The sequence below is a fragment of the Vulpes vulpes genome, chromosome 2, assembly GCF_048418805.1.
Source record: "Vulpes vulpes isolate BD-2025 chromosome 2, VulVul3, whole genome shotgun sequence".
In the NCBI taxonomy this organism is placed as follows: Eukaryota; Metazoa; Chordata; class Mammalia; order Carnivora; family Canidae; genus Vulpes; species Vulpes vulpes.
In genome coordinates this window covers 58,127,934-58,145,314 of record NC_132781.1, presented here as the reverse complement: position 1 = coordinate 58,145,314, position 17,381 = coordinate 58,127,934, and the positions used below count along the sequence as shown (strand labels likewise).

Below are 17,381 nucleotides of genomic sequence, written 5' to 3'. Positions count from 1 at the left end.
AGGATGGGAGGAGGGAGTTTAAACGGCAGGAGCTACTGGAGTTTAGCTGGGAGTCGACGGGAGGGATTTTGGAGGGACGAGGAAAAGAAACAAGCGGGAGAGGTGGGTCTGAGCCGTCAGAAAAGTAGAGCTGGCGGGGTCTGGGTGCTGGGAGAGCTCCAAGGCTCACGGGCCCTGGACACATCGCTCATCTGAACTTTACAACCATTCCAAAAGGAAAGCACTATTTCCCCCACTTTCCAGATGAGGAAACTGAGGCTCGAAGAGGCGAAGGGACACGCCCAAGGACCCACATCTCATAGAACCGGACTCTGTCGGTTCCGGGTCGGAACAAGACCCTTTTTTGTGTCCTTGCAGGGATGCCCTTCGGGGAGCCGCCCAATGGCGCAGTAGCCTCGCGAAGGGCCGGGCGGGGCGGGATGCCCCCTCCACCCTGGCTCCGCCCCGGCGGCGCGGGAGGGGGCGCCGGGCGGGGGGCGCGCCGCGCGGGCTTTGCTGGCTGCCGCGCCGAGCTCGCAGTGCTCCCCGCGCCGCCCAGCCTCCGCACTCAGCCGTCCGTGCCCGCCGTGCGCATCCCGCCATGGCCGTGGCCGCCCTCCCGTCCCGGCCCCGGCCCCGGCCCCGGCCCCGGCCGTTGCCCCTGCTGCTGCTGCCGCCAGTGCTGCTGCTGCTGCTGCTGCCGCCGCGCGCCGGCCGGGTGCACGCTGACAGTAAGGTACGGCGCGGCTCTCCCACCCGGGCTCAGCTCCGCGGGGAGCCGGGCGCGAGGGGGCGCTGTGGCTGGGGTGCGGACCGAGTAGGGTGTGGGCCAGGAGCGGAGGACCAGGAGAGGGGAGACCCGACGGGCTCAGCACAGAAGCCGCTCGAGAGCCACGACGCAGGGAGAGGAGCGCGTGGTGGAAGAAGCAATGGAGATGGTAGGGGGACTTGGGACCTGTGGTCTCAGGAAGGGCTCTGGGACCTAGGCCAGTGCAGAGAGGAGATCAGCACTGAGTCCCAGGGCCAGGAAGTCGGGACCCTGGGAGTTTGGAGGGGATGCAGACAAGAGATGCAGTCCCTACCCTAGGGAAGCGATTCCCTGGAGCGCTGGGCAGGGGCGGTGTGGAAATCTGGCTCAAAGTTTCCATGGGAGGCTGCCCCATATGGGGCAGACCCCTGGGTAACTGCTACCAGGTTTGCAACAGACCCTTAGCCAAGGCTTTCAGGCCACGCTGAGTACCCAGAGTTCCCACCCAATAAACCTAGTGCGCTGACCACTCACCTGGCCTCTGGTAGTCCTGCCAGGGATCTAATGCACCCTCTGGAGGTCACTGCGTTTCCAAAAGGGACCTGAGCTCTTCTCAGTTGCAGCTAAAAGGATCTGCTCTGGTATCAAGCAGCCCTGAATTCAGATCTCCACTCTACCTCTCAGCTGGGTGACCTTGGGCCTTTATCTCTCCCTTTATTCGTTGGTAAATATGTAATAGTCTCCCTTTACTTGTTTGTAAATATGGGAATAATAATAGTTCCCACTTGTAAATATGTAATAGTCTCCCTTCACTCATTTGTAAATATGGGAATAATAATAGTTCCCACTTCCTGCAGTTGGTGATCTTTACCTAGGTCATGCCTGGAAAATGTTTAGCACCACACCTGGTACCTAATCAGTGCCCAATAAATCATGCTATAGCTATGAAATCTTACTAGGGGAACCCAAAATAGCTGGTCAGAGCAGGGACCCTTTGAGGGTGTTCTGGAAATGACCCAGTAAGGACGAGAAGGGGACTGGGAATGAATGAGGGGCAGGAATAAGGTAGAACCCTGCTTGTGGAGCATAGGAGCAAAAGAGCAGCTTTTCTTGATGTCTCTCCCGCCTCTTACCTGGGTAGAAGGTGAGGCTGCACTGTCTGCAGGCAAGGTAAAGGGCAGAAGTCACTAGCCACATGGTAAGTGTGTGAGACTAGGCACCCACAGACCCACATCCTGAAGATCCAGCTCTGGGTATGAGAACAGGCGAGCTGCAGTCCTGACCATGTGCTCCATAGACAAGAAGGGAATGAGTATCATTCCTATTTTACAGATGTTGGCAATAGGGTGTATAGAGAAGTCGCTAGCTTGTGGTTCAAAAAACTTGGGTTCTGGCCCTTTGTTGTTCTTTGGTTGTGTGACCTTGGGCAAGTAACTACCTGCCTCTTGGCGTCACCCCATCTGAAAATGTCTGCCAACTTCCTTTCTGTGCAGGACCTTCTTGGATTCCTTGACCTAGCTCAGGTAGGGGAAGAGTGAGCAAAAAAACCCCACATAACCTGATCAATGCTTTGCCCCTCCCATTTCTCTGGCTGGGAGTACTCTTTGGTCCTGGGCATCCTCTGAGCCATGCAGAGGGCTGTAGAACCTGTGGGGGAGGGCTAGCACTCAAAACAAAGCAAAGACAAAGAAAACCGAATACCCTGTTTATGTAGTGAGTCAGCCAAACACTTGCTAGGGTGTGTGTGTGTGTGTATTTAGTTGTCCCAGGGCAAGCTTGAGCTGGTGGGGTAGGGAGGCATACCCTAGAGTCTGGAGGATGAAGCAGCTGGGGGACACAGCACAGCTCTCCTTCAGACACCTCCCACCCCACACCACTTCAGCCAGCTGGGAAAAATAAAAATCAAGTGATGGGTGAATTTACTCTGCATTCCTCAGCACAGCCGGTCTCCTGCTGGCTCTACAGGGAGAGCTGTTTTCATAATCACCCTCTCCCTCCCCCATAACCATCCTTCCTCTCCAAGCCTGTCCAATTTGGGGGTGGGGGAGGGGGAGAGCCCTACAAGGGCTGGGACTTGTAGTCTATCTTATCTAGGGCCCTAAAGGGTTACGTTGGCCCTTTCCTCAGGCTTCCTACTCCTGGGAGGTCCAATCCCCCCTCTTGCCCCATACTTTCATGGGTAAAGGGGCACTCAACCCCAGTACTCACCACAGAACTCTGTGGTCTCAGGCAGCTTCTCGCTCAGTATGTTTTAACTTCGTGTTTATAGCAAGGTCTCCTAAACAGGACTTGGAGTTTTCATCTAGGGAAGTGCTTGTCCAGCAATGGGAATGGGAGAGGGGGTTCACAGATTCCTTGGCCCCTCTGAGGGACTGCCCAGCTTGGAATTTGGGATGGACAGACAGGTAACTACATGAATCCCAGGCATGGCACCTGGTAGCTTGCTTTCTGCTGTATGTCCTTGGAATATGGCTGAGAATTCCCTATTGCTACTTTAGTTTCCCCATTGGTGCCTCACTTCCTCCATGCATCCAGATGGGGGAAGGGGGTCTTTGGTCATCCCTGCCACTGACCAGAGGCCCAAGGACAGAGGGAAGGCCAAGGCTTGTGGGAACTGGGCCAGGGGAGTGGAGAGGCTGAAGCAGGCAGGCAGAGGTGTTGTAGGCTGGATCAGATGTTCTAGGCCAAGCTGGCCCTGGGGGTTAGGTGTCGCTGCGCCTCCACTCTGGGAGTTTCCGCCTGTAGCTATAATTGAAAACAGGCTCAGGGCAGACAGGGGATACAAATGATGAAGTCCTCCTGTACAGAGAGCATAGGGCCTGGGCAGGCGCTGCAGGGTCTCTCCACAGGGAAATTCTTGCCTCAACATTCCCTTTGGCCGGGGCACCCAGAACAAAGTACTGAGAAACACCCTCTGTGCCAAGCCCCATGCCCAGCACTTAAATCCAGAATCTTACACAACCCTGCTGCCAACACTCTGAGGCTTCAGTGGTTCCCCCCCCGCCCACCCCTTCCATTTGACAAGCTTGAACACTGAAGGTCAAAAGAGTCAAATGGAGGAGTTTGGAGAAACCTGGAATCTCAGCTTTCAGTGGACATCCAGATAGCTTGTGTAAACCAGAGAGTGCGAGTTAAGAAGTGTGGGTTAAGGCCAGGGTACCTGCATTTTCCACATGCATTCCAGGTCATTCCAAGGTACAACCCCCAGTTGAGAACTCATGGAGTTACAGGGAGCCATGGAGCAAGAAAGTAACAGATCACCAAAGAGGAGCTTTTGAGAGATTAAACTGGCAGAGAGATGACTCCTGTCTCCCTAGAAGCAGTTAATGTGGTCTGAACTCAAGCTGTGGTCATGAAAAGGAGAGCCAGAGATAGAGATGGGGAATATTTAGGATAAAGACATGGAAGAACATGACTAAGGGTTTTTCCAGTGTAAAAAGAAGGCTCAGAGATCTGGGTTGGGTGGGAGGGTAGGTGGACATCAGTTGAGAAAAGATGCTGGTTCCAGTTTTGGGTGGCTTAAGTTTAGGGGTCCTGTGCCGTCCAAGGAGGTGTCCAGCTGGCAGTGGGCTCTAGGAGAGGTCTTTACCTGCAGGAAGATATGGAAACTGGCTCTTAGTAAGTCTGGGTAGGCCACGAGAGAAGAGGAAGACTCCACCTCAGAGTGACACAATTTGAATCTGCTCATTTCTAGAATATTTCACTACTTGAACTCCCCTCTTCCCACTGTGGCCAGCTTTATCCATCTCTCTTCAGAAAAATCTGAAGTATGCCCTCCTGCCATTTCATTGTAGGATTTCCTTGCAAATACCTAGAGATGTTTTTAAGCTCGAACCACCTGCCCTTCTGGGGTCTTTGACAGAAGAGTGTGCTAAGTGAGGCTGTAGAGAGAGGTGGGGGCGCTAAGGCAGGGACTTTCCTGCTTCCCAACAGCTCCAGCCCTTATGCCCAGGGCAGGGTAGGCCAGGCCCAGTGGGAGCCCCAGGCCCTATACTGTCCCCTGTGACCCAACCCAAGGCCCTCTTCTTCATCACACTTCAGTTGTTGGAGAAGCCCTCACTGCTAATGATGGGGAGTCATGGAAGGAGCAGCAAGTAAACCAAATTTTTGGAGTCAAGCCGTTCATAGTGACCCTAGGCAAACCTCTAATCTTCTCAGATGCTCAGACTTTTCCTCTTTAAGATGGCATTGTGATGAGAGGAAGGAGAGATAGAAAATGACATGCTGACATGAGGGAGGGGTTTTGGCGGCCACTCAGATGGCAGTTACTTTGTGCCAGGTTTGGTGCCAGGTGCTCTGCATGCACTGACTCATTTCAGCCTCAGGACAAGCTTATGAGGCAAACATCCTCCCCATTTTACAGAGGAGGATGCAGAGACTCAGAAGTGTCAAAGCCATGCAGGGGAAGGGAGGAGCTGGGGTTTGAGTCTGGGCCTGGATCCACATTACAGTGCTTTGCTGCCTCTAGTCAGGCACGAGAGGCTCTAGTAATCACCAGAGGAAGGGCCTTGCATGGGATCCTGGCAGCTTGGGCTGGGAGCAGAGGCCCTCTTCTGGCTCCTGGCCAGTGTCAGGGCCTTGGCTGCCCTCTCTTCGGACATAGCACCTCATCTGAGGACAGAAAGAATGTTGCAGGCTGATATGGAGGCTGCTGCTGGTGAGGGTAGACGCTAGGATGATAGGTCCCCAGGAGGAGGCCTCTGTGACCCAGCCACACAGAGCACAACCATATCTGCCTGCTGGGGGAGCAGTGACAAGAGGTCCATGGCAGAGCTGGAAAGAGGGTCCAGTAGCCTCAAAGAGAAGGCAGGCATGAGGCACTGGCCCCAACATCTAAGGAATATGTGGGACCCCTAGCCTTGCTGTCAGCAGTCACAGGCAGGAGAGAATCACCCTGTAGTATCAGCGTATACCCCACCCACAGAGGGCCCAGGACAAAGCTTCCTCCCATAGCTTCCTCCTTCTCCACCTTCTTCATCCCCCAGGAGAATGGAAGTCTACCCACACTGGGCTCTAATCCCCTCGAACAAGTCATCTGATGGCTCCAAGGCTCAGTGGCTCGTCTGTAGGACACTGCTAAGAGTATCTACCACTTCATCCACATGGAGAAACGAGCCCATAAACAACCCCCTTTCAGAAACATTGTTAGTAATAATAACAGCTACAATATACACACTATGCTGTGGACTCCTGGCACTGGACTGAGCGTATTCCTGGTATCCCGTCTCTCATTCCTCACACAGTCCTTTGTTGGGTAGACACTAGTGGTAGCCTCCTTTTATAGATGAAGAAACTGAGGCACAGCGTTTAAGTAATCTGCTCAAGACACATAGCTGTAGGTGGCCCATGGCCATGAGCCTAACCACTGCCCCATGCTTCCCAAGCACATTGTGAGTTCTCAGTAGGTGTCTCCTCCAGCACTCTGTGCCCCAGGCTTGCCTCCTCCATCCACCATCTATCCACGAAGCAGCCCAAGTGAGCTTCGAGTAATGCAGCTCTGAGCCTGGCTCTCACCTGCTTAAAGCACTTCCATGACTCCCCAGTGTTTTCAGGAAGAAGCCAAGATCCTCAGCCAGCTGTCAGTGTTCTCCATGAGCTGGTCTCTGCCACCCCTGGCCTAACCTCCTGCCACCCTAGGGTCCCCACAAGCACCAGCCAGAGCAAACCTCTTCCAGGCCCCCAAGTGTCAGGCCCTTTTTCATCTTTTTTTTTTAAAGATTTTATTTATTTACATGAGACACAGAGAGAGAGAGAGAAAGAGAGAGAGAGAGGCAGAGACACAGGCAGAGGGAGAGGGAGAGGGAGAAGCAGGCTCCACGCAGGGAGCCCGATGAGGGACTCGATCCTGGGTCTCCAGGATTAGGCCCTGGCTGAAGGCGGCGCTAAACCAATGAGCCACCCAGGCTGCCCCCTTTTAATCTTTACATATATGATTTGCCCTCTCTGGAATGTCCTTCTTCTTAGAGACGTCCCCCAAGGGTGCCCTCCCAGAGAAGTTTGTATGGGTGGCTTCCTCTGTGCTCTCAGAGTCCACTCTGCTGGCTTCTCCCATAGCAGATCTGCTCAAGGATGTACCTCAACCTCAGATTCCCTGCGTGGAGCCTCAGATTCTCCCTCTGCCTGTGGCTCTGCCTCTCTTATCTCTGTGTCTCTCATGAATAGATAAATAAAATATTTTTTTTAAAAAAAAAGAATGTACCTCAATCTATTTCTTCTGTACCTCCAGCTGTCACCCAGGATCCAACAGAGGCAAGAGGCTCGAACAGGTGTCTGACAGCTCAGAACAGAAATGGAGTACCTATGGCCCCTTCCCCAGAGGATCCTGGGACACTCCAGGGCACTGGGATTGGCAGAAAGCCTGACGGAGCCATGAATTCACCTGAATTCCTCTGGCTCCAGTGCAAGCTGAGTACCCGTGAGGCCTGGGTGTTTGTTGCTTGAGCCATGAAGAGCTGTGTCCCCAGAGCCTGGAGCCCAGGAGGGGCTGGCTGAGCCAGCTAGGGGAGTGGCACTACCATCTCACAGCTACTGGCTCAGGCCGAAGACGCCATGCTCTTAGCCCTGTGCTCTAGCATGTCTGCAAAATGCAGGCTCATTGATCCAATATATATTTTCAGGGCAACTATTATGGGCCAGGCAGGCACCATTCTGTGGTATAGGAGAGAACTAGACAAAGTCCCTGTCGCTAATGGTTCCTTCAGTAGAATAAGGGAAAAATAAGCAAACACAGATATATATATATTTTTAAACTTTTTATTTATGATAGTCACAGAGAGAGAGAGAGGCAGAGACACACACAGGCAGAGGGAGAAGCAGGCTCTATGCACCGGTAGCCCGATGTGGGATTCGATCCCGGGTCTCCAGGATCACGCCCTGGGCCAAAGGCAGGCGCCAAACCGCTGTGCCACCCAGGGATCCCGCAAACACAGATATAATACTTCAGATGGCGGACACCTGGGTGGCTCCGTGGTTGAGCATCTGCCTTCAGCTCAGGTCATGATCCCGGGGTCCTGGGATTGAGTCAGGAGCCTGCTTCTCCTTTTTTTTTTCTTTTTTTCTTTTTCTTTTTTTTTTTTTTTTTGAGCCTGCTTCTCCTCTGACAATGTCTCTGCCTCTCCCTGTGTGTCTCTCATGAGTAAATAAGTAAAATATTTTTTAAAAAAACTCAGATAGTAATAGATATAATAAGGAAAAGCAAAGCCACCAGATAAGGGGACAAAGAGTAAGGGGAAGGGAGTAGTCTAGAAAGGCTTCTCAGAGGAGGTGCTGTGTGAGTAACATGAGGGGATGAGCCAAGAGAATATCAGGGGGTTAAGGGTTTCGGAATAAGGGTACCACATCTTCAAAGGTCCTGAGGCTGGAGTGGAGTGACCCAAAGGAAGGAAAGGGTGGCATGAGAAGGATTTGGGGGAGGCACTCAGTTCACATAGGCTGTGAAGGGCAGGGTAAGGACTTTGGAGGTAACTAGGCCCCCGCATACACAGGTATTATTAAAGGGTGTGATGCATATGAAAACTGGGATGTAATAGATGCCCAACGAAAGGTCTTCATTCATATCTTTTACTATCATGATATACTACACATAACGTTTACTGTTTTAACCGTGTTGAAGTGCACAATCCGGTGGCACTTAGTACATTCACCATGTGTGGAACCATTACCATTACTTAGTTCCAGAACATTTTCATCACTCCAAAAGGAAACCCCATGCCCATGAAGCAGTTACTCCCCATTTTCCCCCTCCCAAGTCCTGGCAACCACGAATCTGCTTTCTGTCTGTGGATTTGCCTATTCTGGATATGAATAAACGGAGTCATATAACATGTGGCCTTTTTTTTTTTTAAACATGTGGCCTTTTGTCTCTGGCTTCTGTCACTCAGTGTCATGTTGTCAAGGTTCATTTGTGTTGTAGCATGTGTCGGTACTCTGTTCTTTTTCGTGACTCAGTAATATTCCATTGGAGGGATACACCACCTCTGTTTATCGATCAGTTGATGGACATTTGGGTTGGTTCCACCTTGTGACTACTGTGAATTATTCTCCTTTGAATATTCACGTACAAGTCTTTGAATACCTGTCTTCACTTCTAGGTAGAACTATTAGGTCCTATGGTAATTGGTAATTCCCTGTTGTTGTTTTTTTAAGATTTTTAAAAAGATTTTATTTATTTATTTGACCAAGAGAGAGTGAACACGAGCAGGGTCAGGTGATGGAGAGAGAGAAGCAGACTTCCCGCTGAGCAGGGAATCCCATTGCAGGGCTTCATCCCAGGACCCTGGGATCATGACCTGAGCTGAAAGCAGACGCTCAACGCACTGAGCCACCCAGGCGCCCCTAAGATTTTTTTTAAAGATTTTATTTATTTATTTATTTATTTATTTATTTATGACACACACACACACACACACACACACACACACAGAGGCAGAGACACAGGCAGAGGGAGAAGCAGGCTCCATGCAGGGAGCCCGACGTGAGACTTGATCCTGGGTCTCCAGGATCAGGCCCTGGGCCAAAGGTGGCGCTAAACCGCTGAGCCACTCAGGCTGCCCGATTTTTTTTCTAAGTAGGCTTCCCAACCCACGTGGTACTTGAACTCACAGATCTGAGTTCAAAAGTTGGGATCCGGGATCCCTGGGTGGCGCAGCGGTTTGGCACCTGCCTTTGGCCCAGGGTGCGATTCTGGAAACCCAAGATCAAATCCCACATCGGGCTCCCGGTGCATGGAGCCTGCTTCTCCCTCTGCCTGTGTCTCTGCCTCTCTCTCTCTCTGTGTGTGACTATCATAAATAAATAAATAAATAATTAAAAAAAAAAAGTTGGGATCCTCAATCAACTGAGCCAGCCAGGGGCTTCTGAAACATTTTTTAAGTAATCTCTCGGGCACCTGGGTGGCTCAGTGGTTGAGCATCTGTCTTTGGCTTGGGTCGTGATCCCGGGGACCTGGGATTGAGTCCTGCCTCAGGCTCCCTGCTTCTCCCTCTGCCTATGTTTCTACCATTCTCTCTGTGTTTCTCATGAATAAATAAATAAAATCTTAGAAAGAAAGAAAAGAAGGAAGGGAGGGAGGGAGGGAGGGAGGGAGGGAGGGAGGGAGGGAGGGAGGGAGGGAGGGAGGGAGGGAGATCTATCCACCCAATGTGGGACTCAAACTCACAACCCTGAGATCAAGAGTTGCATGCTGGGCAGCCCAGGTGGCTCAGCGGTTTAGCGCTGCCCTCAGCCCAGGGTGTGATCCTGGAGACCTGGAATCGAGTCCCACGTCAGGCTCACTGAATGGAGCCGGCTTCTCCCTCTACCTGTGTCTCTGTCTCTGTCTCTGTCTCTCTCATGAATAAATAAATAAAATATTTTTTAAAAAATTAAAAAATTAAAAATTAAAAAAAAAGAGTTGCATGCTCTACCAACTGAGCCAACCAGGCGCCCCAATTCTATGTTTAAGTACTGAGGAATAGGGGATCCCTGGGTGGCGCAGCGGTTTGGCGCCTGCCTTTGGCCCAGGGCGCGATCCTGGAGACCCGGGATCGAATCCCACGTCGGGCTCCCGGTGCATGGAGCCTGCTTCTCCCTCTGCCTGTGTCTCTGCCTCTCTCTCTCTCTCTGTGTGGCTGTCATAAAAAAAAAAAAAAAATTATATAAAAAAAATATTTTAAAAAAAAGTACTCCCCCCCCCCCAAAAAAAAAAAAAAGTACTGAGGAATAGCCAGTGGTTTTTTGAGGTGGTCAATAATATCTGCATTAGTATTATTACCTTAAAGCTACTGCACTCTATTTCCTCGAAAGGGCTGCTAGCCCCTCAGCTGTCTGTAACCCTGTCCACCAAGGCCAGTGACTTTAGATTCTGCTGCCTGTCCCCTCTGGCTCCTTCTCTACCCTCTTCCTCACCACAACACTGGCCTTTGGCTCACCTGAGTCCCTTTTGCAGGTGTTTGGTGACACGGAGCAGGTGCGTATGACCTCGGAGGGCTCTGACTGCCGCTGTAAGTGCATCATGCGGCCGCTGAGCAAGGATGCTTGCAGCCGCGTGCGCAGTGGGCAGGCCCGGGTAGAAGATTACTACACTGTGGAGACAGTGAGCTCGGGAACTGACTGCCGCTGCTCCTGCACAGCACCACCCTCCTCGCTCAATCCCTGTGAGAACGAGTGGAAGATGGAGAAGCTCAAGAAGCAGGCACCGGAGCTCCTCAAGGTAGGCTTTGTGCAGGAGGGAAAGGAGGGAACGCCTCCTGGATGAGTACCTAGTATGGGCTTGGTGGCAGGCTGTCCTTCCAACAGAGAATCCACTCTCTGGGTAGGTGCCGCTGTTATCCCATTTCACAGGGGAGGAAACAGAGGCTCCCTGAGGGGAAGCCACTTGTTGCTCAAGACCACTAGCCAGTAAGTGATGGAGGCAGCATTCTTGGGCTAGCTTATGCTGAGCTCTGGCGGATCTGCAAAATGCAGGCTTGTTCATGCAGACTTGTTTTATGTCTACAGAGCATCTCCTACCAGATAGGCAGGCAGTAGTTCTGGGGACATAGGAGGCAACTAGACAAAGGTCATGCCTTTGGTGGAGTACGGAAAACAGAAAGTAAGCAATAATCTTTTGTTATCAAGTTCACTGTACTGTATTTTACCCAAGCCAGTTCATCTGTTGGTACCTGAAGATAGTATTTTAAATTTTAAAGTTTGTAGCGTTTTATTTTTTTTAATGTAATAAGAACATCTAGCATATTCAAGCACCACCTGCATGGCAAATGTTATGCTAAACTCTTTTGACACACCTTTTTCCTCAGAATTCTTAAACCGGTCTGAAATGTGCGATCACTGCTCTCGTTGTATAGGCAAGAAAACTGAGGTTTGGAGAAGTTAGGTAACTAGCCCAAGCTCTCACATAATGGCATGTAGCCTTGGGTCTATACCATACTTTTATATGAATTTTATGCTTACCTTACCCCTAGCCACCTCTATAGGCAGATCAGAAAGAAGCACCACCTCTGGGCAACACAGACCCAGGCCAGGGCCTGCCACCAGGACCCGGCCTTGAATAGGCTTGCGCAGGCTGGATCACAGTCCCACAGCCAGCCAGGCGCCTTTGTGCAATTCATAACATGCCCAGCTCAGTGCTTGGTGAGGCTGGGATTTGAACCACATCTTGCTGTATCCAAAGCATGTGTTCTAAACCACCTTGTTTTCCTTTCTTCCTTTCTGTAATGGACTAGATGATTTTTGGTGTCTTTTGACAGTATCCTTTTCTTGTAGAATTTCTTCCAAACATATGAGCATCCATTTTGCCTTTTTTGGTATCAAGAACTGTGAAATTGACTGAGATGTCACCCTACTTGTAAGCTAACAAGTTAGCCAGCCAATTTCATGGATGCTGGCAGAAGACACAAGCCTGCTGGGTCAGAGACAAAGGACTTTATTACTCATAGCAGCCAGAGTACCTACATTTTCTTGAGCTGATTCTCCCAGCACCAGTTCCTATAGGGTGACACAGTGAAGACCAGATAGCACCTGCACACACAGATTGGGGTATTTTTCAGGAATGGAGCCCCAAGCTCAGAGAATCCGAATTTTTTATAATGGGCACTGAACACACCTTCCCTACTCTGGAGGGAAACACTCTCTCTCTGTGTTTCAAGGCTGTTCCCTATAGATCAAGATGTCCTGGAACAAAGATAGTCAGTGCCTCTGCATGCAAGACGTGCAGAAAAGCAAGAGACCCCTGAAAAATGGTCTCCAACATTTGGCTAAAGGTGTTTTATTATTTTTTTTAAAGATTTGATTGATTGATTGATTGATTGATTGATTGATGAGAGAGTGCCCCCAAGCAGTTGGGGGAGGGACCGAGAGAGTGGGAGAAGCAGACTCCCCGCTCAGCAGGGACCCCATTTAGGGACTCAATCCCAGGACTCCAGGATCATGACCTGAGCCAAAGGCAGATGCTTAACTGACTGAGCCACCCAGGCGCCCCTAAAACTGTTTTTCTTTCAATTTAACTTTAGTTTTATTTTTATAGCAACTAAATGGATCACAAAACTCTTGAAGTTGGCATAAGTTTGAATTTTAAGCCAAGTTCTCTCTTAACCTTCCAGTTTCTGGACCACACTATCTCCCTGGGGCCTTACTAGGACCCTGCAAACTCTAGGCAGTGAGGCTATAGGTCAATCTTCAGTTATAGGAAAAAAATCCAGCTTCTGCTCAAGTCCACTTCTCAATAACTAAGTTGTAAGTATAGTTTACACAAGGATACACAAAACCTTTTCATAAATTCTGGCTAATTTAATCCTTGCCACGATCCTTTGGTGAGGGAACTTTTGGTCGCAGCTTGTGGAGGAATCTGAGGCCCAGAGAGGGATTGTGACCTGCCTGAGGTCTCACAGCAAGAAACTGGCAGCACTAAGATTTGAACTCAAGAATTCCCTGCTATGTCTCCTTGCCCATGGAAGGGGTCCCTAGGCAGCTCTTAGCCTGGAGCCCATTGTCCCTTAGGTCTTTCCAGTGCACAGCAGCCATTGTGGTTTTCATTCAGCCTTATAGGACTGGAGTGGGGTAGCAATGGGAGTGACTCATCAGGTGGTGTTGTAGAAGGAAGAGAAGATACTCTGTCTCATTCATATGGTAGGTGCAGGGGCAGGTACCTGAGAGGTAACCAGAGAACCCCAAGAGAAGGGGCTAGAGGCAGTGTGGGACAGGGCTGAGGCCCCTCCCATTAGATTTGGCTCCTCCTGCCTCAGCAGGAGGCTCTCTATGGGCAGCCCCCAGGAGAGGAGGTTAAGGGACGCCTATGGAGGAGGGGAAGCAGGGCACACCCGTGTCCCCTTATCTTTACCCTAGCCCTTTCCTTCAAGCTAAGAACTCAACTTCAAGCTGTGATTTGGTCTTAGTTGCATGACTCTGAGTAGGAGGGAGAGGATTCTAGAGCCACACTTTTGGGGAGATAGGTGGCAGGTGCATGCTTTTCACCTACCTCTTCACTCCTTTTCCTTCTGGACATGAACTAGATAGACATGGCCCCACGCTTGAGGAATCCCCAGTCTCTTGGGGACACAGCTCCTAACTCCAATAGTTGGTCACTGGTGCTGGGACTCACTGATGTCCCAGGGACCATGGGAACCCAGAGGAGGGTTTTTTGGGTTTTTTTTTTTTTTAGAAACAGATTTTTTTTTCTAAGATTTTATCTATTTATTTGACAGAGACAGCAAAGCAGAAGGAGCAGGAGAGGGAGAAGCAGCTCCCCACTGAGCAGGGATCCTGATGTGGGGCTCGATCTCAGGATTCTGGGATCATGACCTGAGCCAAACCAAGTTAGTTAAGTCAGACGCTTAACCAACTGAGCCACCCAGGCACCCCATTAGAGCTGGGCTTTGAGGGCAGCCCTGGTGGCTCAGCGGTTTAGCGCCACCTTCAGCCTGGGGTGTGATGCTGGAGACCCGGGATCGAGTCCCGTGTCGGGCTCCCTGCATGGAGCTTGCTTCTCCCTCTGCCTGCGTCTCTGACTCTCTCTCTCTCTGTGTCTCTCATGAATAAATAAATAAAATCTTAAAAGAAAAAAAGAGCTGGGCTTTGAGGGATGAGTAGGAGTCCCTCAGGTAGAGAAGAAAGGAGAGCATTATGAGTGAGAGCAAGTGGAATAGATGTGGCCCAGGATGGCTCCCTGCCCTCTCTCTGCTCTAGCGCCACTAGCCACCTGTCAATTCCTCTAACACAGGGCTTCTCAAATTATCTGTGGTGAAGGACTAATTTTTAAAAAACTAGAATCAGCACTTTTGGAAAGTGCCATAAAAATGAAGTATTAGAAAAATGAAACAAAAACAGGCATGTAAAATACAAGTCCAATGTTTTACTATTACAGTCAACAGATAAAAAAATTTCTCTGTCAGAGAGGCCTGAGAGTTTACAAAAGTCTACCCTCGCTTTTGGCAATTATTTTATCACAGCTCAGTAACAAGTAACTTGGACTGGCGCTAATCTGCGGACCGCACTCTGAGTAGCGTGATCCCAACACACCATGTCTCTTCACACCTCTGGCTCTTTGCACAAGCTGTTCCCTTGGCCTGAAATGCCCTTGTCCTGCCATCTTTGCCTAATTTATGTTCTTCCTGCAGAGCTCAGCTCAAGCAAAACTCCCTCCTGGCATACTTCACTAATCCACATCTGCTCCTAGACAGGGTCTGCACCCAGTCGTTAATGGTCTGAGTGCCTCTCTGATTCTCCCTGTTCTTTCATAGCCCGTGAAGGATTGTGAAGGCTGTGTCTTAGTCCTCGTTGTCCTTGGTGCCTGGCCCAGAGGAAACATTTGCTGAGGTCAAAGAGGATGCGGGGGGCAGGGGGGGGCAGCCCCGGTGACCCAGCGGTTTAGCGCCGCCTTCAGCCCAGGGCGTGATCCCGGAGATCCAGGATCAAGTCCCACGTCGGGCTCCTGGCATGGAGCCTGCTTTCCCTCTGCCTGTGTCTCTGTCTCTGTCTCTGTCTCTCTCTCTCTCCCTCTCTGTGCCTCTCATGAATAAATAAATAAAATCTTAAAAAAAAAAAAAAAAGAGGATGCAGGGGCAGACCATGGAGGGCTCCAATGCCAGGTTTAAGAGGTGCAAAGCCACACATGAGCTGTGGGGAACCATGGCAAGTTATTAGCAGGGTCAAACCTGTGTTTTAGAAAGCCAGTTTGGGTAGCCATGAAGGCAACAGAGTGAAGCTGGGAGGATCCCCCATAACCCCCTGGAATGGTATCGTTATTGCTGATACTCACAAAGCATTTGCTATGTGTCCACTCCGTGCTGAGCCCTGTCCACACACTAGTGTTCCTTACCACAGCCCTATTGTCTCATTTCACAAGGGGTATTGAGTAACTCTTCAGGGTCTGAGCAAGGTTACAGAGGAGCAGACAAGACTCAAGGTCCAATCCCTGCCTCCATAAGACTTCTCCACTCCCTTTTTCCATTTTACTGATTAATGTCTACTCAAAGAAAGGCTCCCTGGCTTTAAACAGTTTGAACACCCCTGGGAGAGTGGGAGTAAAACTGTGTTGGAAACAGCTGGCCAGGGCCAAACAGGCACACTGGCCTGCTCAAACCCTGAGAAATGCTGCAGGGCTCAGAGTGGGGCCATGCGAGAGGGTAGGTGGGAGGAACTGCCCTTCTCGAGAAGCCGGTGGATGCTGATTTCCCAGCCAGCCCCTTGTGCCATGGTTTCTCTGACACTCACTGGCATCTTGGCCATCTGGAGGGAAGGTCATGTCCTAATGACACAGGGTGGAGAGAGGAAGAGGAGGGGCAGCTGCAGGGAGGAGCCCTGGGCCAGACAAGGGCGACACAGTATCTGCCACTGACCTGTTTGTTGTGCAAGCTCTTCCCTTTTTCTTAGCCTCAGTTTTCCCATCTGAACACAAGCGGGTAAAGCACAATAGCAAAGGGGTTTTGGCTTATACCAATCTGGGTTCTACCACCAGCCCCACCATTTAACAAATGGGTGGCTTTGGACAAGTCACTTCACCTAGGCTGCAGTTTCTTATTTTGTAAGACAAAGATAAAAAGTTGTTCAGACCTTGTCCAGAGGCCTGGCCAGCTCAGTTGGTAGAGCATGCGACTGTTGATCTCGAGGTTGTGAGTTCAAGCCCCACGGTAGGCAGAGAGATTCCTTTAAAAAAAAAAAAAAAGGACACCTGGGAGGCTCAGCGGTTTAGTGCCTGCCTTTAGCCCAGGGTGTGATCCTGGAGTCCTCGGATCGATTCCCGCATCAGGCTCCCTGCAAGGAGCCTGCTTCTCCCTCTGCCTCTGTCTCTGCCTCTTCTCTGTGTCTTTCATGAATAAATAAATAAATCTTTAAAAAGAAATAAAGAAGAGAGAGAGAGAGAGAAAGACAGAAGAAAGAAAGAAAGAAAGAAAGAAAGAAAGAAAGAAAGAAAAAGAAAGAAAGAAAATGTTCCCAGGAGAAGCTGGTACCAAAGTAAAAGAAGTGGGAGTGGAAAAAGTAGGAAGCCCAGTAAGGTGTGGGCTCAGGCCACGCTACAGCTACAGCCCCAGCCCCAGCCCCAGCCCCAGGGGATGCTGGAGTGTGAATGACCGCTCAGTTGTCCCCACTGGGGCTAGGGAGCTGGGCTTTTGGATGCCTGCACCTGTCAGGCATTGCCTAAGGACGGCCCCAGGAGGACATACTCTCTCAGGCAGTTTGGGGACATAACGTCTCTTTAAAGAAAGTCACAGATGCAGGCTGTCAAGAAGGCACATGGAAGCCAAGTATGGGCACAAGAAACAAATGAGAAGGATCCCAGGCATGCAGAATGATCTCCTCTAGCGTTCACTACATACCTTGTGTAATGAGGATGAAGTGAAATAGCCTATTACAGCCCCTCATACAGTGCCTGCCTCATAGTAAGTGCTCAGAAGATGGAATCTATTGCTTTTCTTGTGATGATTATTAGCAAGCTGGGTCTAGTGGGTGCTGACGTCCCATGCAGGCCATTTCAAGTGGTGGGGCTCCTTTTGCACCCTTTGTGCCTGATCCTGTGCTCTGCCCTTGCCCTAACCTGTACCCTTTCCTTGGCAGCTACAGTCCATGGTGGATCTCCTGGAAGGTACCTTATATAGCATGGACCTGATGAAAGTGCATGCCTATGTCCACAAGGTGGCCTCCCAGATGAACACACTGGAAGAGGTAAGGACAGAGGTCTACC

The 17,381-nt window shown here is 50.5% G+C and overlaps 1 protein-coding gene across 2 annotated transcripts in view; it reads left to right on the top strand.

The window, feature by feature from the left end:
* The first annotated feature begins 273 nt into the window (after window positions 1-273).
* Window positions 274-17,381, top strand: part of OLFML2A (olfactomedin like 2A) — a 30,542-nt gene continuing 13,434 nt past the window's right edge. The window contains exons 1-3 of one of the 2 annotated variants that reach the window (XM_026009284.2): window positions 274-715; window positions 10,653-10,916; window positions 17,255-17,362. In XM_026009284.2, coding sequence (XP_025865069.2) covers window positions 581-715; window positions 10,653-10,916; window positions 17,255-17,362 — 507 coding nt within the window. In that variant the 5' untranslated portion in view covers window positions 274-580. The remainder of the gene's footprint in view (window positions 716-10,652; window positions 10,917-17,254; window positions 17,363-17,381) is intronic. The other variant, XM_026009285.2, reaches the window with a different exon arrangement.